The 27,291-nt window shown below is 41.1% G+C and overlaps 1 protein-coding gene across 4 annotated transcripts in view; it reads left to right on the forward strand.

Moving 5' to 3' along the window:
• The window catches only part of col11a1a (collagen, type XI, alpha 1a), a 363,765-nt gene that overhangs the window by 270,765 nt on the left and 65,709 nt on the right, over nt 1-27,291 (forward strand). For all 4 annotated transcript variants that reach the window (XM_034171602.1, XM_034171606.1, XM_034171594.1 and 1 more), the window contains one exon: nt 1,025-1,132. In XM_034171602.1, coding sequence (XP_034027493.1) covers nt 1,025-1,132 — 108 coding nt within the window. The remainder of the gene's footprint in view (nt 1-1,024; nt 1,133-27,291) is intronic.

Consider the following 27,291-nt stretch of genomic DNA (forward strand, 5'->3'; position numbering starts at 1 on the left):
TGCTCCATGCGTCCGTCACCTCGCTTTCTGATTGGCTACATGTCACATTCAACAGGCTGGTCGGAGGACACCACACACCTTGGGATGTCGGGCCAAGACAATCCAACATGTTGAATATCCCAGATTTGCGGTCTGAGTGGTCCTGACATCCTTCTGAGCCAACTAGAGCACTCTTAATGCACCACACATGGCAGGAATATTGGATAAGATTATCTTTGGAGCCGTCATGGTCATCAGGGATTAAGATTGTTGGAAGGGGAAGATCGGGTCCGAAATCAGCATAATTATTGTGCCGTGTGAAGCAGGCATGCGCCTAGTAGCTACAGTGCTTTTAGGGATATCGCAGCACTGTCAGATGATTTGGACAAGTTGTTGTGATTTTTCGCTCAATTTAAGAAAGCTGACATGTGTGCCACACAGCCCGATAAGATTCTCAGGGTTTTGTTGTGCTCAGCGGTGTGTCAGTGAGCTCCCTGCTGATTGGAGTGGACCCGCTGTCATCTGACTCGTGCTCCAAGAAGAAACAGCTCCCTAATTTTAAGGAATTTAAAATTAAATAATTTTAATTATATTAAATAAAGCAGATTGATTTAGGTGTCATACAAAACAAATAATGAATATTTTCTTTCATGTAATGGAAATAATATTTGTATACCATTCACAAGGCATCATCCGAGTTGAATTGTATGGTCCATTTTTCAACAAAAACATTCATTATTGGTACAATAGTAATCCTTAGGGCTGCATGACATAGCAACAAAAACTGACAAAAATGTGTCACCAAACTTCAGACACACCCGCAATGGCACAATGCTGTGGGAGGCATGATGTGGATCTATTTGACAGATGAACGAAGTTCCCTAATGAATGCTGGGTTACCATCACATCAGGGAGGTTTTGTGTCATAAATTGTCTCCTAATTACTGTAGTAATGCCGATCGTGCAGGGTAGGTTCACCCCCTTAACTAGTGTAAAATGCAAGAGCAGAAAGCCACAATGAAAGGATGTTTATGCTGGTCCTCAGGGAGCTGATGGAGAACCCGGTCCCAGAGGTCAGCAGGGAATGTTCGGTCAGAAGGGAGATGAGGGTCCCAGAGGATTCCCTGGACCACCTGGTCCCATTGGTCTGCAGGTTTGTAGAAGGCAACCACACACAAGCAAACCTGGGCAACAACTATATAGTGCCATTTCATATTTTTTACAGCATTTACCATTAAATGCATAGATGTATACAGGGATCATATAAAGCATAAAATATTCCACCTTTTGCTGTGATGCTGTGTGTCATGCATATTTTCCAGTGTTGTTTTATGTGTTTTCAAACTTTTTCTGCAGGGCTGCTCTTTTGTAGATTATTTTTGACCAAGTTTCCAATTCCACCAAATTTTACCTTGGAAAGGTAAAATTTGGTGGAATTGTAAACTTATTAAGCCACTTCTTGTTAGAAGTGGCTTAATAAGCAACATTACATAGATGTGATCAAATGGGTTTGTTTGTTGTTTTTTTTTTTTCTTCAACTTTTTGGTTTCTGAATTCTTTTTCACAGAACATTGTGAAAGTGCACAATTTGTCATTGCTATTTGGCACTTGGTTTCCAAATGATAACTGGAAGACAGACAAACAGGCATAAAATTGGAACCTCCATCTGATTTTGGTAGTGTGGGTAAATCCATAACAGAAAAATTAGACTGATTGAGGCACTTTTGATTGAGATATAATGCAAAATGTACACCAAATGGGCTTTTCAATATTAAATTCAAATGTTTTCAAAATGCAGAATCTGGATCAGATCCGGATCAAATTTTGCCAGGCGAGTTTGTGAGTCTGCATGTTTGATTAAGATAATGTAAAATATACATTAAATGGGGTTTTCAGTGTTAAATTTAAATGGCCACAAATTGATAAAGGATACCATCCTACAAAATGCTTTCAAATATGAAAGAAATTAGCTTTTTTTTTGACAGAGGTATGGATTTTTGAAAATTCATTCAAAGTAAACATAGGGATATTTCCAATATTCCAAGATTTTTCCTAACTTTGATCTTTGACCTATGACCTTGAACATTGAATCAGTTCTTGCCTATGAGGATATGTATCAGCAGGAAAAATATCATAACGATATATGAAATATTGTCAGCTCCAGGTTGTTCACAGACAGACAAACAAACAAGAGCGAAGACGTAACCTCCTCCTTTGTTGGTGGAGGTAATAAAGTGACAAATCACCTTTACCATGGAACTGTTCAAAAGTTTAATGCATTATGGGTCTTTATTTGTTTTTAAATTTATCTCATAAAACTGTACATGTTCTGCTGGCAATGCTCAAGCACAATCATCATGTTGCCAGATACAGGGTTTCCAGTCCAAAAACTGTTGAAAAACCCTAAAAGACAAACAGAACCATATAACTATAAACATATTTGCAACTTGCAACATAAAAAAATTACAGCAGAAACATACATAAAAAGAGCAATACAACAGGAGAGTAAATGCAAAAATCTAAAAATTGGAGTATTTATTTTACATGCCATCCAGTGTTTAGCCCATCGAATTTGTTCTGAACAAATTCGATGGGCTAAAATGAAACATCCAAAAATGAAACATCATGCCAAAATGAAACATCATGCTTAGTTTGGTTTCATGCTTACTGTGTGTAGTCCATTTGTATCAGACCATGATCTATTAATTCAGATGTTTCACTTTGTTTGGGGAGATGTGAACATGTGGTCATACCTTGCTGCGGGCCATGTTGCACTTGAAAGGTGGATCTTGATCCAGTGTCATGGACTGTGGTTCAGTTCATTTGAGGAACAATAGAACAAATGCTTGAACCAAAAGTGAATCATGCAACTTATCTATATAATGTGTATTATTGCTTGGTTTGCTATGAAAAGACCATGTATAGAGAATAGTTTATGCCAGTCTCTAGAATGTCATATCAAAAATTTAAATAAATAATAAGAAAATAAAATATAACACAATGCTAAAATACCCTTGGCCGTATGAGCCTTGTGTTCTTTATAATTTGCTGTTGTTTAATTAATTATTAAGCTCTTATTGTCTTACGTACAATTTGTACATGTTCAATAAAGCCCCTCTAACAATCAATCCATCAAAAACAATATTTACATTTTAACGGTGTCTGCATGAGGCCTTGCATGTCCGTGTACATGAGCTTTTGACAAGAGCGGAAGTGGTGCAATTCAAGGAATATTTGTAGCTCACCCTCTGTGCATTTGCAGGTATTAATGAGACTAATTTATCTCCATAGGAAGTTAGCTTTGAGTTAGAGGAATTTAGTGTGCACTCTATTGCCGCAAAATGTCTTGTAAATGACTCCAGAGGTTTTATCAGGTTACAAAAACAACATTTTCTGTTTTAGAAGTGTTTATTTCTCACTAGCTGTTACATAATACATGTCAAAGAGGATATATTTACACACAAACAGAAACAGAGTTTTGCAGATTACTACCAGCCTGTGATGTCACCATGCTAACATCTGCAAAATGCTTTGTAAATTCTCGAGGTTGGTCATCCTGGCTTTATCCTCGAGGGGTGGGTTTTGTCGGTGAAAACATCGCCGAGCTCAATACAAATGCATGCAATTTGGTAACTTTTCAAAGGGGTCAGAATTGTCAATAAAGTCAATTTAATGTACAAATGTTCATTTTGGGTGAGCTTGGTGTATAAATCTCACCATTCCAGGCAGTGAGAGCTGTGAGCTGGCCATTAGAAGCAAGTTCGAGACAAAAGCAAACCGACTGATTTCAATAGACAATCAATGCAGCCTGAGCAGGTTTTCACAGAGCGGCCAGTCACAGAAGTACAAATTCTCCACTTTGCCGAAATGATGTCACGCCGACCCCAAGAATATGTTCACAGGCGTTATCAGGTTCCAAAAACGGCATTTTCAGTTTTAGAAGTGTTTATTTCTTGCTAGCTTTTATATAATATATGAGAGACATGTATATAAACACACAAAACAAAGCAGTTTTGGCCAGCCACTGACATCACGGTGCAGCTCTACTCTGATTGGCTGTCACCCCCCCACTCAAAAACAAAACGGAACAGATTGAAACAGAATGTGACTTTTTAACCTCTTAAAATATGCCAAGGTTAGCCATCTTTGAACTTGTCCAAGGTCTGTGTCCCAAGAATGTTCCCTGTGAATTTGAAGACTGTGGCAGTAATAGGACTGGACTTATGCTGAGCACAGACAGACAGACAGACAGACGCAAAGCCTTCGCAATACCTGATGGCCATATTTGATGGCCTCGGGTAAAAATGAAAGAATAAATAACAATAAAAAGGAGCATTTGGGAGAAACCAGCCAAGGTGATGTGATAAATGCCACTGAGATAAATAAATCTTTCAATGTGTTCAAGAGGCACATGTAGCACTCACCACTATCTGCCACAAACACTCCATTACTCACCGCAAACACATCACACAGTGCCACATGGTTGCTGGCATTGGCCAAGGTATGACAAGTGTTTTGAACATGGCCAGAACACTTGCCACTCAACTTCACTCATTGCACAGTCAGTACACACAGTCAGGATGACACACACCTGCTGAGTGTGAGGCTGGAAAGCACCAGGTTGTTCAGAAATTCTAAATCAGTGAAAAAATGGAGAAAGCAAAGTTTATAAAACAATGGCAGGAAGCAGCAGGCGACACTCAGATAACACACTATGTTAAATGCCACTGAATGCCGTGCACATGCAGCAATCACATACCACACAGCACACACACTCCAGCAGTCACTGGCATTGGTGACAAGTGCCAGCATACAAGCATGCCAGTGGTTGCCACTAACATGCCAAGTCCTCCCCTTTTGTGTGAGAATCGCTTTAGTCTTGATCCAGGACAATCATAAACCCACACACTCCGACTCCATGCTCATCTTGTTAAGTGCTGTAATCCACGAATCCATAATATACACATTAGACGTTTGTTTCAGGTAAACAGCTTTCGTACTTAAAAAAATTTTTTTCCATGGTTCTGACTAATGGAAATTACTTATTCAGTTTTGTTTCCTGAGCTAGGCCCCTTTTTAACAGCAGTATATCAGTTAAAGTCCTGAAATGAAACTCAGTGGCTACATTTACATGCCGTTAATATTCGGGATAAGGTCAATATTCCGGTTTCTGAATCATTAGGAATAACCCGTTTACATGCTTAAGCAGACAGAGTTACTCCTGTATACATGGTCATTGGTATCATTTGGAATATCCCCATCTAAACAGCGACACACGTCTTCCACCGGTGCTTGATTTGGTCTGGCGTTCGTGCAAATCCTGCTTTGTGTAACTTTTTGGCCACCTTCTTGTAAATGTCGCTATCTCTGTACTTTCTACCGTCAATAAAAACATTATATTCATGTCTTTCACGATACTAATCAAGTACTCGGTTTCCTCCTCGCTCCAAACGTGTGGTGCTGTGCTGCCGCGTCTGGATTTCTCCATGCTTGTTTACCTCTGCTTCTGTGGTGTCCAGTGGGTTGCGCGTGCCACATACAAGTAGTTGCTGTTCTCAAAAGACCAAGATTCCTTGCGGATAGGACATGTGCAGAACACAAAATAATGTTCCTTTCTATGGGGATATTCCGTTGCGCGTTTATATGACCTGATATTTGGGTTAGAACAGGAGTAACCCAGGGTTGATATTCGGGTTTTTAAAAATCAGAATATGAGCATATTCGGGTTTTTGCGGGTGTTTACATGGCCGTGCGCAACCGGGTTATTGCTAATATTCCGGTTATGAAAGGGTTATGAAAGGGTTATTGGCTGCATGTAAACAGTGTTGTATTGATGTACTTTATTGTCTCAGAAAAGATGCCATCTTATCTTTTATACTTGTTTTTCTGTTGGCCCTTTTCTGTCTGCAGTCCAAAATGCACGAGGTATTTTCTATACAAAGTCACACAAGCAGGAGCGATGCACACATTGGCGTGGGTAGACATGTCTCACACACACACACACACACCACAGTCCTGTTCTCCAGGGAGTTTTCTAAAGCTTTGACACTTTCTTTATTCTCTCTCCTGTGAGCCTGTCCCTTGTCAGGCGATAGACGCTCTCGCTCTGTGGTCATGTAGCTGTCATACTTGATGAGAAGAAGCTCATTGGTGTGGTATAAAAATATATGGATGTCTTCAAGCCACAGTCCTGTCTTCATTAAGATGATAAAAAAAGACATTTTCTGCAGAGCTGCGAGTAGCTGAAGAGACTAACTCATGAAGTTAAGAATCAAGGGAAATAACCAAAAAGATGACAATTATTTTCATTTATGTTGTGCTTCATGCTGAAGAGGCCTGCTGATGCCGTGATCGATCGTCAGGGGTGCCGTGGGTATTTTTCATATTCGCGATTATTTTTCATATTCGCGATTACCGTGAATTATTTATTTTATCCACAAAGCATAAAACGACAGAATCTGACGTCAAACGTGCTGCAGCCTCGCTCTCGTCTTAAGGCGGGACAATAACAAGGAGGCTGACGGCTGATTAAAACAGTGCCGTCTTCTTCAAAAGCCGTCTAAAATGCGGAGCTGTTGGTGTGTGTGTCTGTGCCTGTGTGTGCGCGCAGAGTTAACAGCCTGCAGACTGCGAGGGAGGGGGTAGGTGAGGGAGATTCCTGAATGCAGGCGCGACACGTTCAGTGCGCAGCGAGCGCAGAGCAGAGAGAGGATTTTAACCCGAGTGAACGTTAACAAAACGGAAATGTGAAGCTGCCTTTACTTCTGTCTGAACTTTCTCTAAAGGTGTGATTCTGCCGTTACCGTCCTGTTCACACCATGTGCGCGTCGTATGCTGAATTTATGAGATCATGAGATGAAATAAATGGTCAAATATCTTTAAAAACATATTTAAAAAATGAGAATATATGAATGAACTGAGCCACAAAAAAAAAAAAAATGTTCAGACGCACAGATCACAAAAAGCAGGTGAGAACTCTGAACTTTAACAGCTGTTATTTTCCAAAGGTATTTATTTGTTCAATCTTGAGCTTAATGCAGTGTTTAAGCACAAAACGTGACTGATGAGGAGAAACAATTTCAGAAATGCAACAGAAACAACCACAATTCAGAAAAAGTTGGGACTGTATGTAAAATGAAGATAAAAATAAAAATGTTGCACCATTCCCAGTTTCTCCACTCACAGAAGCCAAACGTTCTTCCAGAGTTGTGTAATTATACTACAATAGTAGAATATAAAGAAGGGGAAAAAAAGAAAAAAAAATAGACAATATATTCGTCAATCGCAATTATTTGTCTGACAATTAATCGTCTCCAGAAATTCCTAATCGTGACAGCCCTACTTGAGATCAGAGCGCAAAATGCTTGAGGATTTTCGAAATGCGGTGTTTTCTGTATCGATTTTCTATTAATAATAATAATAATAATGATATTTGGGTTTTGCGCAAAACCAGAGGTAATAGCATTATAATATTATTTGGTTGGTGGTGTGCCGCAGGATTTTGTAAATATAAAAAGGGTGCCGCGGCTCAAAAAAGGTTGAAAATCACTGGTTTAAGGTGTTCATTTCATCTAACCTGCACGTCTTTGGATATGGGAGGAAGCCGGAGCACCTGGAAGGAACCCATGCAAACTCTACACAGAAAGGCCACAGGTGGGAATCGATCCCATGACCTTCTTGCTGTGATGCATCAGTGCTAAACTGCCCCCCAAACAACATACTTTTTTCACGAACATGAATTTTGAGCATTAGTGAAAACCGCTAGTCCAAAATGTCAACATGCATCAAGTATACAGCATATCCAGAAAGTATTCACAATGCTTCACTTTTTCCACATTTTTTTTTGTTACAGCCGTATTCCAAAATGTATGAAATTCATTGTTTTCGTTGACATTCTACACACAATAGCCCGTAATGAGAACATGAAAAAGTTTTTTTTTAGCAAATTTATTAAAAATAAAAATCTAAGAAATCACATGTACAGTTGTGCTCAAATGTTTACATGCCCTGGCAGAATTTTTATTTCTTGGCCATTGTTCAGAGAATATGAATAACACAAAACCTTATTTTTCAGTCATGGTTAGTGTTTGTGTGAAGCCATTTATTGTCAGACAACTGTGTTTACTCTTTTTAAATCATAATGACAACAGAAACTACCCAAATTACCTTGATACCCCAGTTCTTAATACAGTGTATTGCCCCATTTAACATTAATGACAGCTTGGAGTCTTTTGTGGTAGTTGTGGATGAGGCTCTTTACTTACTCTGATGGTAAAGCTTCCCATTCTTCTTGGCAAATAGCCTCCAGTTCCTGTAAATTCCTGGGCTGTCTTGCATGAAGTGCACGTTTGAGATCTCCACAGAGTGGCTCAATGATATTGAGGTCATGAGACTGAGATGGCCACTCCAGAATCTTCACTTTATTCTGCTGTAGCCAATGACAGGTCGACTTGACCTTGTGTTTTGGATCGCTGCCATGTTAGAACATTCAAGTGCATCCCATGTGCAGCTTTCGGGCTGATGAGTGCAAATCTTCCTCCAGTATTTTCTGATAGCATGCTGCATTCATCCTGCCATCAATTTTGGCCAAGTGTCCTGTGCCTTTGTAGCTCACACATCCCCAGAACATCAGTGATCCTTCACAGTAGGAAGGGTGTAGCTTTCATCATAGGCCTTGTTGACTCCTCTCCAAATGTAACGTTTGTGGTTCTGGCCAAAACCTTCCATTTTGGTCTCATCACTCCAAAAGACTTTGTTCTCTGTGCTGTTTGGCACATTGTAAGGGGGCAAGGGGGAAACTTTGTGGCCTTTGCATAATAATAGCTTTCTTCTGGCGACTTGACCATGCAGCATATTTTTCTTTAAGTGCCTCCTTATTATGCATCTTGAAACAACCACACCACTTTTTTTTTCCAGAGAGTCTTGTATTTCAGCTGAAGTTATTGTGGGTTTTTCTTTGCATCCCAAACAATTTTCCTGGCAGTTTTTGCCGAGATTTTTGTTGGTCTATCTGACCATGGTTTGATTCCAGCAGAATCCCTCATTTTCTTAATTTGAGTTTGAACACTGCTGATTTGCATTCTCAGTCCCTTGGATATCTTTTTATCTCCCTTTCCTGTTTTATACAGTTCAGTTACTTTTTCTTTGACAATTCTATTGCTTTCCCTATGACTCAGATACCAGAAATGTCAGTGCAGCACTGGATGAATGATGCAAGGGTCTGTCAGAAGATTACAAGGAAACAGCTCACAGGTGAGGATGGTTACCTTTTGTAGCCATTCAAACCCATTTGTGTCAACTTGTGTGCATGGTATCGGGCCAAAATCACCAGGATAAGTAAACTTCTGATCAGTGTTATTTGGTTAGTTTCTGTTGACATTCTGATTATAAAAAGTAAACACAGTTGTTTGACAATAAATGGCTTAACACAACCATTAACCATGACTGAAAAAAAGATGTGTTATCATTCATATTCTCTGACACATGGCAAAAAAAAAAAAAAAAATTGCCAGGGTATGTAAATGTTTGAGCACAGCTGTATATATGTATCCACACCCTTAGCGCAATACTTTGTTGATGCACCTTTAGCAGCAATTACAACCTCAAGTCTTCTTGAATATGATGCCACAAGTTATCGCACCTGGAAAAAAACATGGACAAAAACAGCATAATAACCTTTATTGTTTTGTATCACAATGACATACTATATTCTCTTTGGTAATCAGAATCACAATTGAATTTATTAATTATACTTCATAATCTTTAAAAACAGCCACCGAAGTAGGCAAAGGCAGTGATACACAGTCAGTGAGTCACAGCATTTGTTTCATTCATAATATTTAGGTTCACATGAAATGAAATACAACCCCAATTCCAATGAAGTTGGGAGGTTGTGTAAAATGTAAATAAAAACAGAATACAATGATTTGCAAATCCTCTTCAACCTACATTCAATTGAATAAACCACAAAGACAAGATATTTAATGTTCAAAATGATAAACTTTATTGTTTTTGTGCAAATATTTGCTCATTTTGAAATGGATGCCTGCAACACGTTTCAAAAAAGCTGGGACAGTGGTATGTTTACCACTGTGTTACATCACCTTTCCTTCTAACAACACTCAGTAAGTGTTTGGGAACTGAGGACACTAATTGTGAGTGTCATGATTAGGGTTGGGTATCGAGAACTGGTTCTTTTCGAGTATCGTTAAGAAATGATTTGATCCACCGATATCAATAGCCGTTTTGCTTAACGATTCCCTTATCGGTCCTGTTTGTTGGGAAAATGATCATTCCTCTACGTTGATTACAGACCCTGCAGCGGCTCTGTAATCAACCGTTTCTGTAGTGCGACACCACTTTCATGTGCGAACCATTGAAGCAATGCTTCTATCCACTAGCTCGTTGGTTCTTTGATTTGCTGCTCTTCAGTAACGGCAAGTCCGCTTCTTAACCACTCTCAAAGCCATTAAAATATCGTCACTTTTGTGTGGATTAAAGTCACTAACTGGGACTCATGTCTTGTTGCAGTCAAGAAACGAGACTTGATTTCCGTTCTTTTGGCACAGCACCAAACGCTGTGCCGCTCTCTGCTGAGACAGAGTCCGGTCGAATTAATAACTTCAAAACGAATCCCTGCTTTAAATACGAGGTCTGTGAGAAAAGTATCCGACCTTTTTTTTTTTTTTTAAAAACCATATGGATTTGAATCACGTGTGATTACATCAGCCAAGCTTGAACCCTCGTGGGCATGCAAGAGTTTTTTCACGCATGACGGTGACGTCATTCGCCTGTGAGCACGCCTTGTGGAAGGAGTGGTCCAGCCCCCTCGTCGGAATTCCTTTGTCTGAGAAGTTGCTGAGAGACTGGCGCTGTGCTTGATCAAAATTTTTTCAAAAACTGTGAGGCACATCCGAGTGGACACCATTCGAGAAATTCAGCTGGTTTTCGGTGAAAATTTTAAAGGCTGATGAGAGATTTTGGATTGTTTCTATCGCTGTAAGGACTTCCCACGAGCGGGGCGTTGTGCAGCGCTCCGAGGCGACGTCGTCATCATGTTTCAAGCTGAAAACCTCCAAATTTAAGCCTCTGTTGACCCAGGACGTCGTGAGAGAACAGAGACCTTTCAGAAGAGGTCGGAATCAGCAGTTTATCCGGACATTCCACTGTTAAAGGACATTTTTTTAATGAAAGATGTGCGGACGGATTGGCGCGTTGGCTCGCAGCCGGCAAGCGCGCCCACCACAGGAAAAACACCTCCGTTGGAAGCCTTAAGGACAAGTTGGAACATGCCCTGCTGTTAAACAATTTCTCAGATACTCACTCAACTGAAAGCCACCAAAAGCCGCCTGGATTTTACAAATGGTTATCAACACGGAGGTGTTTTTCCTGTGGCGGGCACGCCGTTCTTTCATTAAAAAAATCTCCTTTAACAGTGGAATGTCTGGATAAACTGCTGATTCCGACTTCTTCTGAAAGTTCTCTGTTCTCTCACGACGTACTGCGTCAACAGAGGCTTAAATTTGGAGGTTTTCAGCTTGAAACAGGATGACGACGTCGCCTCGGAGCGCTGCGCAATATCCCGCTCCGTGGGAAGTCCTTACAGCGATAGAAACAATCCAAAATCTCTCATCAGCCGTTAAAATTTACACCGAAAACCAGCTGAATTTCTCAAATGGTGTCCAGTCGGATGTGCCTCACAGTTCTTGAAAAAATTTTGGTCAAGCACAGTGCCAGTCTCTCAGCAACTTCTCAGACAATGAAAATCCGACGAGGGGGCTGGACCACTCCTTCCACAAGGCGTTGCTCACAGGCGAATGACATCACCGACAGGCATGAAAAACTCACGCATGCGCACGAGGGTTCAAGCTTGGCTGATGTAATCACACGTGATTCAAATCCATATAGTTTTTTTTTAAATAAAACTGTTGGTTTCTTTTCTAATAGACCTCGTAAAATGACACCTCTTACAAACATTATAATGGAGACAACAAACTACAATCGACTAAAATGTTTTTTTCCTCCCAAAATGAGACATCCTGCATTCTTTATAAATTACATCCTGACGTGCAGCACAGCCAGCTGCAAGAATTGAGTGTTGTTAGAAGGAAAGGTGATGTAACACAGTGGTAAACATACCATTGTCCCAGCTTTTTTAAAATGTGTTGCAGGTATCCATGTCAAAAGCAAATATTTGCACAAAAACAATACAAGTTTACCAGTTTCAACATTAAATAGCTTGTCTTTCTGGTGTTTTTTTTATTGATTATAGGTTAAAGAGATTTGCATATCATTGTATTCTGTTTTTATTTACATTTTATACAACGTCCCAACTTCACTGGAACTGGGGTTGTATTAATCCTACCTACATATAGAAGTTGCAGCCTCTGCTTTACCTTTGATGCTTTTAGGTTTACCATTATTACTATTATTATTACGGAAATCTGCTGATATGGCCAGGTGTTGAGCAACATAACTTCTTGAAATTTCTTATTGCGCACCTTCCAAAGCCTTCCATTTTGGAACGTATTCTAAAAACATGCACATCTTCTCTGAAAATGGCACTACTTTTGGATGGGAAGATACATATAAAATACACTTTTTGTTCATCTAAAGATGACTCATCCTGTTCACTGTAGGCAGCCATGTTGTCACCACATGTCACTGAAGTGCTGTGTTATGGCAATTGTCATTGGCCAATTGCTTGTAATCAACTGGTTCGTTCAGATAGAGGCTTAGCGGATATTCTTAAAATGTAAACAATGAATTAAAGTCGAAATTACTCATTAATATACTCAGATATTGCATGTGAAAAGTAACTAAACATTTCCTGCAATATTCTCTACCAAATATATAAAATTCATACCCACCTGTTTTGTAGGTCACGACACAACGTAGTGGGACAGATGGGAGCCTATTATGTCTGTTATCAAAGAGAAATAAAAAAAAGTGTCTCACCGCATGTCACTAAATGACACAAAAGGGAAGTTGGGTGTGAGAATGTGTAGCAAAGGCTTCAACATTAATGTTAACAGATTATTCAAAGAGTGGATTACTTTGAACAATTCAGGTGGAAGCACATGGAAAAAAGAGAGGGGCAAGAACAAAAGCACAAACCTTTCTGTCCAGGTCACATTCAAATTTAGACTCATCATCCACATCAGCCTCTAAAAATGGAAGACCATCATCCTCAACCTCGAGGGAGAGTCAAAAAGAGTACTGATGTATAATGAACCATCAAATCAAAATCAAATCAATTTTATTATATAGCGCCAAATCACAACAAACAGTTGCCCCAAGGCGCTTTATATTGTAAGGCAAAGCCATACAATAATTATGGAAAAACCCCAACGGTAAAAACAACCCCCTGTGAGCAAGCACTTGGCGACAGTGGGAAGGAAAAACTCCCTTTTAACAGGAAGAAACCTCCAGCAGAACCAGGCTCAGGGAGGGGCAGTCTTCTGCTGGGACTGGTTGGGGCTGAGGGAGAGAACCAGGAAAAAGACATGCTGTGGAGGGGAGCAGAGATCAATCACTAATGATTAAATGCAGAGTGGTGCATACAGAGCAAAAAGAGAAAGAAACACTCAGTGCATCATGGGAACCCCCCAGCAGGACCAGCCGGTGATACAACAGGCGTGGCATCCTGAGGTCATTCTGGCCTCCTGGGGTGCAGGGCCAGAATCAGTCATTGGTGTTGTCAGTGCCTTGGACAGAGAGAAAAAGAGCAGAATCAGTCAGCTGGAAATAACTGCACCTGACGCATTAATTCACCAGCAGTAAATCAACAGGAAGCAGAGAGATGGCTAAGGGGATCTCCGGCAGCTAGCCTTGTGCTTCACTAACAGACACAGAATTTAGATGTTGTGAGGCAGAGACCTATTTCATTGCTCACTGGAGCACTGCACCTGTAAAACACAACCTCCCCTAACACTTCCAATTCCACAAATATTTACCTTTGAAAAAAGTTTCAAGGTCAAAACCCTGTTAGAAGTGGCTTTTCATAAGCTACAATATAATACAAAATATAGATTAATACAAAATATAGATTAAATATAGATTAGTTCCATACTACACCTGTATGCTAGCCATACGAAAGGGAGAATAGATGCACCTTTAATCTGGAATTGAATGCCGCTATGCAATCTGACTGTTTTATCTCTGCAGGGAGATCATTCCGCAAGGAAGGTTCTGTGGCCTGCTGACTTTTTTTAACCTTAGGGACAGAAAGTAGTCCTGCACCCTAGAAACGCAGAGCATGGGCCAATACATAGGGTGTAATTAGGTCAGCTAGGTAGGGAGGTTGCAAATCCATAAATAATCTCATAAATTAATAGCGGTACCTTAAAATCAGACCTCGCAGAGACAGGAAGTCATGAAGGGAGGCCAAAATCAGTGTAATGTGGTCCAATCTAGAAGAGACAAATGAATGGATCAGAGTCTCTGCATCAGCCATAACAGGATCAGATGAATCTTCACTGTTACGAAGGTGGAAGAAAGTAGCCCCAGTGATTTATCTGATGTGTAGGTCAAAAGACAACATGGGATCAAATATCACCCCAAGGTTCCTCACTTTTTCAGAGTGGTGTATGACACACAAGTCTAAGGGCACTTCAGAAATAGCACAAATGTGGCCAAATTGCGCATGAAGCAGGAATCGTATGCAATACGTGTAAAATCGGCGCTGCCTCCAAACGCCTTGTAAACCTGTTGCTGCAACTATATGCGCACACCAGTGGCTGAAAGACAAAGTGTGCTCTGTGAGAGCCCATTTGATCCCTCTTGCGGCAGTTGTCGGACAAATTCCAGCTGACACACATGAACATCTAACACCACTGGCTTGGCACTTAGAAAATGTGTGGCCTTTCGCGCTGTTAGCATGAAAATAGTCAGCAGATGATCAATTTTGAGCTGGATGTGAATTTGTTTAAGTGCCCCCATGAGTGTGGTGTTACAAAAAGCAACACACACATCAGCGAGAGTGTCATGCTCCCCCTGCTCCCCCCCTACACATGTGGCACGTGGGGGGGGGTGTTTTTGTGCAGGCTGTTTCACTGTGATTAGCCCTGATTGTACTTATTCGTACTATGTGTGAAGGGGCCCTAAGTTAAGCGTTAGCTGGTCAAACTGATGTCGATGTCTCATTGGACCAAGGACCATCATTTCAGTCTTCTCTGAATTTAAAAGTAAGAAATTGCTAGACATCCAGCTTTTCAATGAAGCAAGGCAGTCCTCTAAATTATTTATGTGTATGAGATGACCAGCAGTTATCGGCATGTCCAACTATCATCAGCATGGCAGTGATAAGTAATCCCACAACATTGCGGTATATACCAGAAGGGTGCTATCATGATGCATTTACGGATGCAGTGTTACGGCTTGTTCCTTTTCAGTTGGGTCTGTCTGCTCTACCATTGGTGGGTTGAGGTCCGGTGCCTGGGCGGGGGTGGTGCCTCTCCCCGGGGCTCGGGTGTGCGTGGCCCCCCGTACCCCGGCCTCTCCCTCTGGGTTTGTGGGGCCCGCCTGTCTCCCCTCTGCTCCTCGGCTGCCCCTGCCGCTCCGGGGTCTCATCCTGCACCTTCCCTCGTTCGGGGACCTCTGGGCGGGGTGGCCCGTCCATCTGCGGCTCCCTGGCCCCCTGTCCCCCCTGTTGGTTTGCTCCTCCCTGGCCTCCGGTGCTCCTCCGGGACTGCCCGCCTCCCCCCATCCCATGGTTACCCTGGCACCTACACCGGATCTGGTGTTGGGCTGGGGGCCCGTGGGGCCGGCATGGGTGGCCTCCTCCCCTTGCCGCGCCTCTCCCTCCACCTGCTGCTTGGGGTTGGGCCTCATGTGTCACACCCTTTTAATGCACTTCACCAGGTTAGCACCTGCACGCACATCATATTGGGTTGTAAATAGCACATGTAGGGTCACATGATTTGCGATAGGGTGTTGGGGATGGGTTTGCAGGGCAGTCTGTGGCACAGCTGTGCACTGCAGCCTTCCACTGCGATCTCCATCCGCCACCCCTGCCTTGCAATTTTAATGCACTCACCTTCCTTCTACACGTTTAGTAAACACCTTCACCAATTTAGAGTCGGGGTCACTAGGTGGTGGTGGGTTTGCAGGGCTGGCTGTGGACAGCGGTGTGCCGTGGCCACCCACGGCAGTCTGCCTGCTGTCTCTTGCCTTGCTTTTAATGCAACACTTAATCTTTGCACATTTTAGGGGGTCGTACAGTAGGGGTCTGCCTCGCCGTTTTGCCGTGGTCCCCTGGCCCTGCTCTGGGCCTGTGGGGCCCGGGTGATATGGTACTATGAGGTCCCTAAGATAGAGGGACCTGATTATTCAAAACCTTATAAGTAAGAAGAAGAATGTTAAATTTCTATTCTAGAATTAACAGGAAGCCAATGAAGAGAAGCCAATATGGGTGAGATATGCTCTCTCCTTCTAGTCCCCGTTAGTACTCTAGCTGCAGCATTTTGAATTAACTGAAGGCTTTTCAGGAACTTTTAGGACAACCTGATAATAATGAATTACAATAGTCCGCCTAGAGGAAATAAATGCATGAATTAGTTTTTCAGCATCACTCTGAGACAAGACCTTTCTAATTTTAGAGATATTGCGTAAATGCAAAAAAAGCAGTCCTACTATTTGTTTAATATGCGCTTTGAATGACATATCCTGATCAAAATGACTCCAAGATTTCTCACAGTATTACTAGAGGTCAGGGTAATGCCATCCAGAGTAAGGATCTGGTTAGACCACATGTTTCTAAGATTTGTGGGGCCAAGTACAATAACTTCAGTTTATACTGAGTTTAAAAGCAGGAAATTAGAGGTCATCCATGTCTTTATGTCTGTAAGACAATCCTGCAGTTTAGCTAATTGGTGTGTGTCCTCTGGCTTCATGGATAGATAAAGCTGGGTATCATCTGCGTAACAATGAAAATTTAAGCAATGCTGTCTAATAATACTGCCTAAGGGAAGCATGTATAAAGTGAATAAAATTGGTCCTAGCACAGAACCTTGTGGAACTCCATAATTGACCTTAGTCTGTGAAGAAGATTCCCCATTTACATGAACAAATTGTATTCTATTAGATAAATATGATTCAAACCACCGCAGCGCAGTGCCTTTAATACCTATGCATGCCTAATCTCTGTATGGTCAACAGTATCAAAAGCAGCACTGAGGTCTAACAGAACAAGCACAGAGATGAGGTCCACTGTCTGAGGCCATAAGAAGATCATTTGTAACCTTCACTAATGCTGTTTCTGTACTATGATGAATTCGAAAACCTGACTGAAACTCTTCAAATAAACCATCCTCTGCAGATGATCAGTTAGCTGTTTACAACTACCTTTCAAGAATTTTGAGAGAAAAGGAAGTTGGGATTGGCCTATGTATTAGCTAAGTTAGCTGGGTCAAGTGATGGCTGTTGTTAAGTCAATGGTTTAATTACTGCCACCTTAAAAGCCTGTGGTACATAGCCAACTAAATAAAGATAGATTGATCATATTTAAGATCGAAGCATCAAACAATGGTAGGGCTTCCTTGAGCAGCCTGGTAGGAATGGGGTCTAATAGACATGTTGAGGGGTTTGGATGAAGTAACTAATGAAAATAACTCAGAGCAGAACAATCTGAGAGAAGAGTGTAACCAATACCGGCATCACTGAAAGCAGCCAAGATAACGATACGTCTTTGGGATGGTTATGAGTAATTTTTTCTCTAATAGTTAAAATGTTATTAGCAAAGAAAGTCTGAAGTCATTACTAGTTAAAGTTAAAAGGAATACTCGGCTCAATAGAGCTCTGACTCTTTGTCAGCCTGGCTACAGTGCTGAAAAGAAACCTGGGGTTGTTCTTATTTTTCTTCAATTAGTGATGAGTAGTAAGATGTCCTAGCTTTACGGAGGGCTTTTTTATAGAGCAACAGACTCTTTTTCCAGGCTAAGTGAAGATCTTCTAAATTAGTGAGACGCCATTTCCTCTCCAACTTACGGGTTATCTGCTTCAAGCTGCGAGTTTGTGAGTTATACCACGGAGTCAGGCACTTCTGATTTAAAGCTCTCTTTTTCAGAGGAGCTACAGCATCCAAAGTTGTCTTCAATGAGGATGTAAAACTATTGACGAGATACTCTACCTCACTTACAGAGTTTAGGTAGCTACTCTGCACTGTGTTGGTATATGGCATTAGAGAACATAAAGAAGGAATCATCTCTGAAACCTAGTTACAGCGCTTTCTGAAAGACTTCTAGTGTAATGAAACTTATTCCCCACTGCTGGGTAGTCCATCAGAGTAATTAAATGTTATTAAGAAATGATCAGACAGAAGGGAGTTTTCAGGGGAATACTGTTAAGTCTTCAATTTCCATACCATAAGTCAGAACAAGATCTAAGATATGATTAAAGTGGTGGGTGACTCATTTACATTTTGAGGAAGAAGCCAATTGAGTCTAATAATAGATTAAATGCAGTGTTGAGGCTGTCATTCTCAGCATCTTTGTGGATGTTAAAATCGCCCACTATAATTATCTTATCTGAGCTAAGCACTAAGTCAGACAAAAGGTCTGAAAATTCACAGAGAAACTCACAGTAACGACCAGGTGGACGATAGATAATAAACAAATAAAACTGGTTTTTGGGACTTCCAATTTGGATGGACAAGACTAAGAGTCAAGCTTCAAATACATTAAAGCTATGTCTGGGTTTTTGCTTAACTGATAAGCTGGAATGGGAAGATTGCTTGTAATCCTCCAACCTCGCCCGTGCTATGAGCATTCGGCAGTTAGTGTGACTCGGGGTGTTGACTCATTTAAACTAACATATTACCTGCTGTGACCAGGTTTCTGTAAGGCAGAAAAATCAATATGTTGATCAATTATTATATCATTTACTAACAGGGACTTAGAAGAGAGAGACCTATGTTTAATAGACTACAATTTAACTGTTTAGTCTGTGGTGCAGTTGAAGGTGCTATATTATTTTTTCTTTTTTGAATTTTTATGATTAAATAGATTTTTGCTGGTTATTGGTGGTCTGGGAGCAGGCACCGCTCTACGGGGATGGGGTAATGAGGGGATGGCAGGGGGAGAGAAGCTGCAGAGAGGTGTGTAAGACTACAAACTCTGCTTCCTGGTCCCAAACCCTGATAGTCCCGTTTGGAGGAATTTAAGAAAATTGGCCAGATTTCTAGAAATGAGAGCGCTCCATCTAAAGTTGGGATGGATGCCGTCTCTCCTAACAAGACCAGGTTTTCCCCAGAAGCTTTGCCAGTTATTGTCTTCACCACTTGTCTCTCGTTCTTGTCTGTCTTTGTGTCGTTTTGGGTGGTCGGCCTTTCCTGATAGAAGCTGTCGGTTGGCTTGAGTAGGATGTGTAGGCTGATCAGGAAGGGCGGATGGGGGTCTCACACACACACCACATTCACTCATTCACTACATACCTTCTGTCTTGCAAGAATAAATTGCATATATGCGTATTAATGTTCATAATGGTTTCTGCCAGTGAGGCATTTACCATTACTAGATATGCAGACAGGGGAAAAAAAAGTTATAAATCCTGAAATCATGCATGTTAGTTCCTGTCTTACGTGTTTTGCAGCAGTCAGGCAGCTGTGAGGGGCTCAGCTCAACTCTACATCAGCAGAAGGGGCCTGGCTGTTGAGGCTGTTACAAAAAAGTCATTACAGTCAACATGCAGTGCCCCAGACATGTGGTAGGAGACATCAAAAGCAAAGCAGTATTCGCTCATGGTTTTATTTATAAACCAAAGTATTTATGGACAGTTTATCAAATTAACGTCAACTCTGTCATTTTTACAAAGTGAAAAATATTGCACATATGATTTAATTTTAAAGTAATGCACTAATTCTGACAGGTTTGAGCATTAACAACACACGATGCCAAAAAGGCATTAAGGAAAATGAGCCTCTGCTACATTACTGCTTGGTTGGTTTATTTATTTGTAAAAACTAACACACAAGTTACTCTAACATGTGTGTTGGTTTTACATCCAGTAGATGGCATGGTTCTATGGATTTTGACCCAACCCAACCCATCCGGATTTTGCTTAAACTCAAAACTGGCTTGTTAGTAGCTGACAGTGTACTGGAGTCAATACTAAAAGTTAGCGGTTAGCTGTAGCTTCCGCTAAATTTTTTAACAGTTTATCGGTTTAGCATTATAAAAGTTAACTTGTCAGTTAGCGGATTAGTGGTTATCGCAGTTAACTTTTTGGTTAGCTGTGCCCACCACTGGTCACTGCCCACTCCAGTCAATGAAATTGCACACTGTGTGCTGCAGCATCAATTTCATTTTGTTATTTCATTGCAGCGCAGCATAAAAATAATTCAGCAATCACCTCTATAATCAAGCAGCAATAATTTATTTCAAGATGCACATTACCCCTATCCACACAAGTTAACTCCCATTTACTCACATTTTGTGGATCATGATGCATTTCAACATCACAATTTTTGAACATGCTCAAAAACCTCTTCCCAGTGGGTCACAACGTTCTATAACATGACTATGACAGCATACAACATTTCCATTCCAATTGTTTTGTCTGCCAAAATGTACACAGTTGGTTGTCAAAAATCAGTAATTCCACTAAAATGACCAAAACATTCTGCACATTCACTCTTGGGATTTGTTAATTCATGGGTGTGAGGGGTGGGTGGGGGGAATGATACAGTATTTGAAACACAAGAGGTATGAAGTAACATCACATCATCACACACAAGTAACACATTTTCTTGATAGAAAAATGTTTCCATCCATCCAACATCTAAAATCACACATTCAACCAGAATACCAAAAACCTGCTTTGTGCTGTCTCATTTGAAAATTTGCACCTCACATCCATCTTTTATCCATGCAAATACAAACAGGTTCAAAACCAAAATAAAACAACTAACCTCATCATATTGCTTAACTCTTTTTATAAAGTCATGTAAAAGTCATCTGAGCTAAATTACTCTGTACTCCAACAAACCTGAACCATTATAATCTAATGACACAGGGCCGTCCCTACGGTGTGAGGCTATTTCTTCATAATTAACTGTCATCAATTTACTCAACGAGTAATCAATTTCTTAAACAGAACATGTTGAGAGTTTACTACAGGAATTAGGGTCATGTCTTGATGAAGCTAATGTGAATCATTATGTGGTTCTGTCCTGTGTTAAAAGGATTGTTGGCAATGGACTTTTAATTGTATGTATTTCACGACCCATCATGACTACATTCCTTTCATCAACTGACCTGTGACAATAGGTCCTCAGTGAGCACATGTACCATTCTGTATAATTAGCAGCACCGCTAACGATCTCAGTGCTTTGCACAGATGAGATTTCCCAGCACGGGATGCATCAGCATGTAGCGATGTATGTACTTACTGTATATAGAGGGTCATGAAAATTCACACTTGTGATTGAAGGGAATATTCAATAAAAACAGTGTTTTTTCCTTGGTGGGATGAAGACGGGTTTGGATGAAGTACATGTAGGGATTTCAAAGGCAATACAATTTAATTCAATTATTTTATTTACATATCACCCAATCATAATATATGTCCCAAGTTGCTGCACATATGTCCCAAGTTGCTGCTAACCCTAACCCGCTCCCTGATCAAGCACATTGACAACAGTGCGTCAAATTTGTTTGGTTTTGTTGTCTTTTTTTTTTTTTTTTTTTGTAGGAAGAAAGCTTAAGCAGACCAGACCCAGTGAGGTGCTTGGCTATACCAAAAAAATAAAATAAAATAAATAAATAAATAAAAAGAAGCAATAACAAAACAAGGAATTATTAAACATGCAAAGACAGAAATGATGGAGCAAAGCAACCACTGGATCTTAATAAATCTGATTTAATAAGATCCCATATAATGAGTGGTAAACTGAGTCAGCATTCCAAACTTTTGTACTTTGGGTTGATGAACCTTTTGCTGCTGAATTAAGACCCCATTCAGACTGGGGTTTGTAACCTGGCTTGAGTGAGATATGGGGTGAATCTCATTCAAGCCAGATGGGTTTTTCTGAATCTGAGAGGCGCAAATTGGATTTAAGCCATTCAGATTCAGAGAAAACCTCAAATCTGGCTCAGTGAGATCTGGATTGGAGTGGGATTTGAGCAGGCTTCATTGTGGTCTGAATGCAAATGTGGCTTGAATCCGGCTAGCTCGTGACCATGACGTCAAACTATGTCCATGCAACCACAGTGTCTTCTCCAGGAAAACCAACATTGTTTCTCTGCGACATCTTATAGCCACACAGAAACACACATGCACATGCTCATTCAGGTGACAGTGTCAGAAAACCGTCACAGCGGTGGTTACAGCAGAATTTCTGTTGTCTGCAGCTGCAGACTGCAGGATGATGATGTAAACTTAAAAAGTTAATGTTTTGTGATGTTATAAATTAATTCCTTTCTGAAATATCACACAAATTTATGTTACCTGTTTAAATCCAGGTGTTTCGCCAAATTTAAATAATCCATCAGTAATCCATCAATCCGTTATTCCTCATCTGTAAATAAAACACCCAGTTGTCCCTACCACTCGACAAGCAGCAGCACCCTAAACACACACGTGTGCATGCATACAGCTTGGATTCAGCATGAGCAGTATTTTGTTTGGATGTGTGTGTAGGATGTCAGATTTGAAAGACAAGTCTGAACATGATCTAGCTGTAAAGTAATCTGGATTGAATCTGGCTCATGAGGGATTGATGTGTCTGGATACTGTGGAATATTATTATTACACTGTTGGTTTAAGACAGTGACCTTCAAAGGCATGTTACAACAACAGGTGTGCTTTCAATGGCACCTGAAGTCAATGCGTTATCAATATATTCTCTTCATCTTCACATAACTGGAGAGGATTTGATATAAAATGAAAATCATCAGCCCTCATGCATGGCCACTATAAATGAATGTTTAATTAAGATGTTTTCTGTGTTAAAGATTATTGAGGGAAAATAAAGAAATGCATACCCAAACAGTTCAAGGGAATAAGTTTGGATCATGTTTGTGCATGTCTGAGTTGATCGCGCAACACTGGAACAGTTAGCACTAAGGTTTTTCAAAAGTGATAAATTCCAGACACAGGACTCAATTTACTAAAGGTTTGCATGTGTAAAAACATGCACAAACACCATTGCACTTGCAAATACACAATGCATGCTGAGTTACTAAGTGATCAACGAGGACTGTGTAGTGTAATGAATCGCCTCATACTGGAGCACCAGAAAATGTAACTGATATAAATTAAAACAATATTGAATTAAATATGAAATATAATGAAATTCCTCAAAAGGGGCACCACCTGCACACCACAGGAACCTGATCATATTATGATAAGTATTAATCCATCTTTGATCTGAAAGTCATAAGTTCTGGATGTCCCCCCCCCACCCCTGGCAGCCTGTTCTGGGTGCACAAAAGAAATATTGTAATGCCCAAAGTCTGTGGCACACCTTCATCATGTGCACTACATGTGAACATTGTGCAATCACACAAAATACACCATGTGTCACAGCGAGTCAGTACATGTTCGTGATGCATTGGCGCTCACTGCGGCTGCCTGGACGGGGTCCATCAGCCATGAGAACATGATAATACAGGTATATCCTCTGACACATGAGGTGGACTGACAATGGATGTGTGATTACATGTTCATTCTGAACAATATACCACGATCACAGGGGCTGCGTCAGGACATCTCTGTGATGCGTTGATGCTGAATGCGGCCATGTGGACGGGGTCTAGCCATGATAACATGGTAATACAGGTGCATCCTCTCACACATGAAGTGGATTACCATCTGTAATATCATATTCATTCGGGACGTTACACCGTGATCACAGGCACTGCACGTCAGCCCGGTCAGCTGAGCTGTCACTGTTACGCTGAGCATCACGTGCCATGTTTGACTGTGACATAAAACAAGTTTAAAAGACAAGAAAATAAAAGATGACGTTGTCATCTCATGTCATTGTCATGGCTTGGTAAAACAGTTGCATGTTCTTTCCTTCTTGTCTGTAGCTGTTAAAATATGTTTATAACAGATTTAACTTCTTGTTATAATCCTTCAGACGAGCTGCGCTCTGATGCGATCTGCTGATGTCACCACTCGCTCTGTTCACTTCTTCTTTACTCAAGTTGACAAGCTGCACATCGTGTTGCCGATTAGATCGCGCCACGTAGCACATTTATGCGTGAAAGATTTTTTGAACATTTCAAAATTCTCTCGCGCCTGTCTGCACCCGTTAAAGACAAGTTTACTCCCCAGCATGACACAGGCCGTGCTAGTGCATGAATCAAAGACATGCTCATGTCAGGGGGCCTTTAGTATATCACTTGCAAAACTGTCTCCACCCCAATTCACAAAAGTTTAGAATGCCCACGTAATTTTATTCCTTGTTATCTAGGAACTTAGTAAATCAGGCCCACCATGTTAGCCCTAAAGTTGCTTTTAAACCTTTATAATTTGTGTTCCATGAGCAAACCTCACCTTTGCATTTACTTGTTCAACACCTGCAATTTTGCCCACTCAGATGGACAAACCCCAAATTGCATAAATCGATAGAATATGCACTATTTTGCACATTTACAAGACACAGTCTTCAGTGCACACCGTTAGTAAATCAGCTTGTTTTTTTTTTTGGGGGGGGGGGGGGGGGGCTACATTGTTTTCACACATTGCTACACACCCAAACCTTTAGTAAATCAGGTCCATTGAGTACAGTTGTTACAATGACTAAATGTTCAAAAGACAAATGAAGTGAAAAGCAGCATCCTAGTAAAATGGACTACAATTTCCAAGTCAGTGTTCACACTGACTTGGCAGTTATTAAGCAGGACACTTCCCAGTTTTCACTCTAACCCTGTTATTTCTCCCACGTAGACCCCACATGTCCAAGGCACTTAAGAGGTCTTCATCACGCTCGTCATTTAACATGAATGAACGAGATGAATGTGCAACTATGAAAAGCAGAGCAAAGAGATATGAGTAATATCTCACATTTGTGAAGCTGGAGGCAGAACAACAGATGAAAACATCCAAGGCTTTACTAGAATATAAAAAAGGAATGTCCATTTCTCATGTGAGACTGGCTCCATTATGGAAAAGCAAGATGGGAACAGATTAGTCTGATCATTTTAACATTAGCTTTCTACTTGGAGGATTTCTGTGTTAGTTTGTTTCCATGTATTTTTGCATACGCTCACAGACACTTTATTAGGTACCCCGTGCTAGTACCGAGTTGGACCTCTGTTCCCTTCAGAACTGCCTTAATTTTCATGGCATAGATTCAACAAGGTGTTGCAGACCAGACTCAAAGGGGTGACCTCTGCTTGGGCCATGCTACTGAAAGACTACAATAAGGTATAATTTGTCAGCATTAAATAACAGGAAAAACAGAAGAAATGCTAAGGTGAAACAGAGACGTAATCGCTCATTTAGGGAAACGCCAGAGAAAAGAAATAGGTTTTTAAAGAGGCTTTAAAAGTCTCTTGGGACAGGGATGATCTAACATTAAGGGGAGACTATTCCAGAGCCTGGGGCAGCCGCTGCACAGGCTCTGTCACCTCTTGTCTTTAATCTGGTTTTAGGCACCTCCAGCAGCAGTTGGTCACAAGACCTTAAGGCTGTGGTTGGGGTGTAAGAAAAGAAGCTCCGAAGATACACTGGGGCCACACCATTGAGGGCTTTAAAAACAATTAAAAGAAGTTTAAATCAACCAAGCAACAGACCCGAAGCCAGTGAAGAGTAGCCAAGGCTGGCGTAATGTGGTCGGACTTTTTCTTTCCTGAAAGAAGACGAGCAGCAGTGTTCTGAATAAGCTGAAGGCAGTTTAGAGAGGTCTCATCCACCCAACCTACAGAGAGTTACAATAATCTAGTCTACTTGTGACAAGGCGTGGATAACCTTCTCAAGGTCAATCCTAGACAAATATGGCTTGGACTTGGCAAGGAGACAGAGTTGGAAGAAACTTGTTCTAACAACAGCACTGATCTACCTATCACATTTAAAATGGCTGTCAAAAATCACCCCATGGTTCCTCCTGCAGGAGTGAATGTTGGAACCAGGGGACCCAGGACATCAGGCTGTGGAAGTGCTCCCCCCAAACAGGATAACCTCCATCTTGGATTCATTAAGATTTAATAAGTTAAGATTTCACCTCACTCAAGCAATCCAAATGGCTGCATTGGGTCATTGCCTAACGACCTTAGCGGCAGGTAAATTTGGACATTATTGGCAAAGCAAAAAGTAAGTCCCTTCGGCTGCTCCCTTGTTTGTACTCGGGGTCGCCACAGCAAATCCGAGGTGGCTCTGCATGTTGCATTGGCATAGGCCGGATGCCCTTCCTGATGCAACTCCACATTACATGGAGAAATGTGGCGGGGTGGGATTTGAACCCAGAACCTTCTGCACTGAAACCAAGTGCATTAACCACTTGGCCACCACCCCACTCTCATTATTGGCAAAGCAATGGAAAGATATTTAGTATTTTTGAAAGATACCATCGAGAGGCAACATGTGCAAAACAAAAAAAATAGGACCTAGAATGGAGCCTTGAGGAACTCCATGGGAGGGGTGGGGGGGTCCCTCAAGTCCCACATCCACACTCACTGGATATGGTCTCTTTTTTAGACTATTCTTTGTAAATCCTAGAGATGGTTGTGCGTGAAAATCCCAGTAGATCAACAGTTTCTGAAATACTCAGATCAGCCTGTCTGGCACCAACAACCATGCCACATTCAAAGTCACTTAAATACCCTTACTTCCCCATTCTGATGCTCAGTTAGAACTTCAGAAAGTCATCTACATGACATCTAGATGTCTAAATGCATTGAGTTGCTGTTATGTGATTGGTTAATTAGCTATTTGTGTTAACAAGCAATTGAACAGGTGTACCTAATCACCTCTTAGGGGAGGTGATTGTCTAGTGGTTAAAGCATTGGGCTTGAGACCAGAGGACCAGTTCAAATCCCAGCCTGACCTGAAAATCACAAAGGGCCCTTGGGCAAGGTCCTTGATCCATTAGTTGCTCCCGGTGTGTAGTGGGCGTCTAGCATGGCAGCAGCCTCACACTGGGGTGAATGTGAGTCATTGATGTGTAAAGCGCTTTGAGTGTCTGATCCAGATGGAATAGCACTATTTAAATGCAGTTCATTTACCTAATAAAGTGGCCTAATGAAGTGAATGTAGGTTATGTGAAAAAAACACAGTATTCATAAAATATATGAGATTTCATTGTCTCATACATAACAGTATGTTGAACAGTAACAGAGATCTGTCTGGTAATTTCTTCCTTGATTTGCA

The sequence above is a fragment of the Thalassophryne amazonica genome, chromosome 1, assembly GCF_902500255.1.
Source record: "Thalassophryne amazonica chromosome 1, fThaAma1.1, whole genome shotgun sequence".
In the NCBI taxonomy this organism is placed as follows: Eukaryota; Metazoa; Chordata; class Actinopteri; order Batrachoidiformes; family Batrachoididae; genus Thalassophryne; species Thalassophryne amazonica.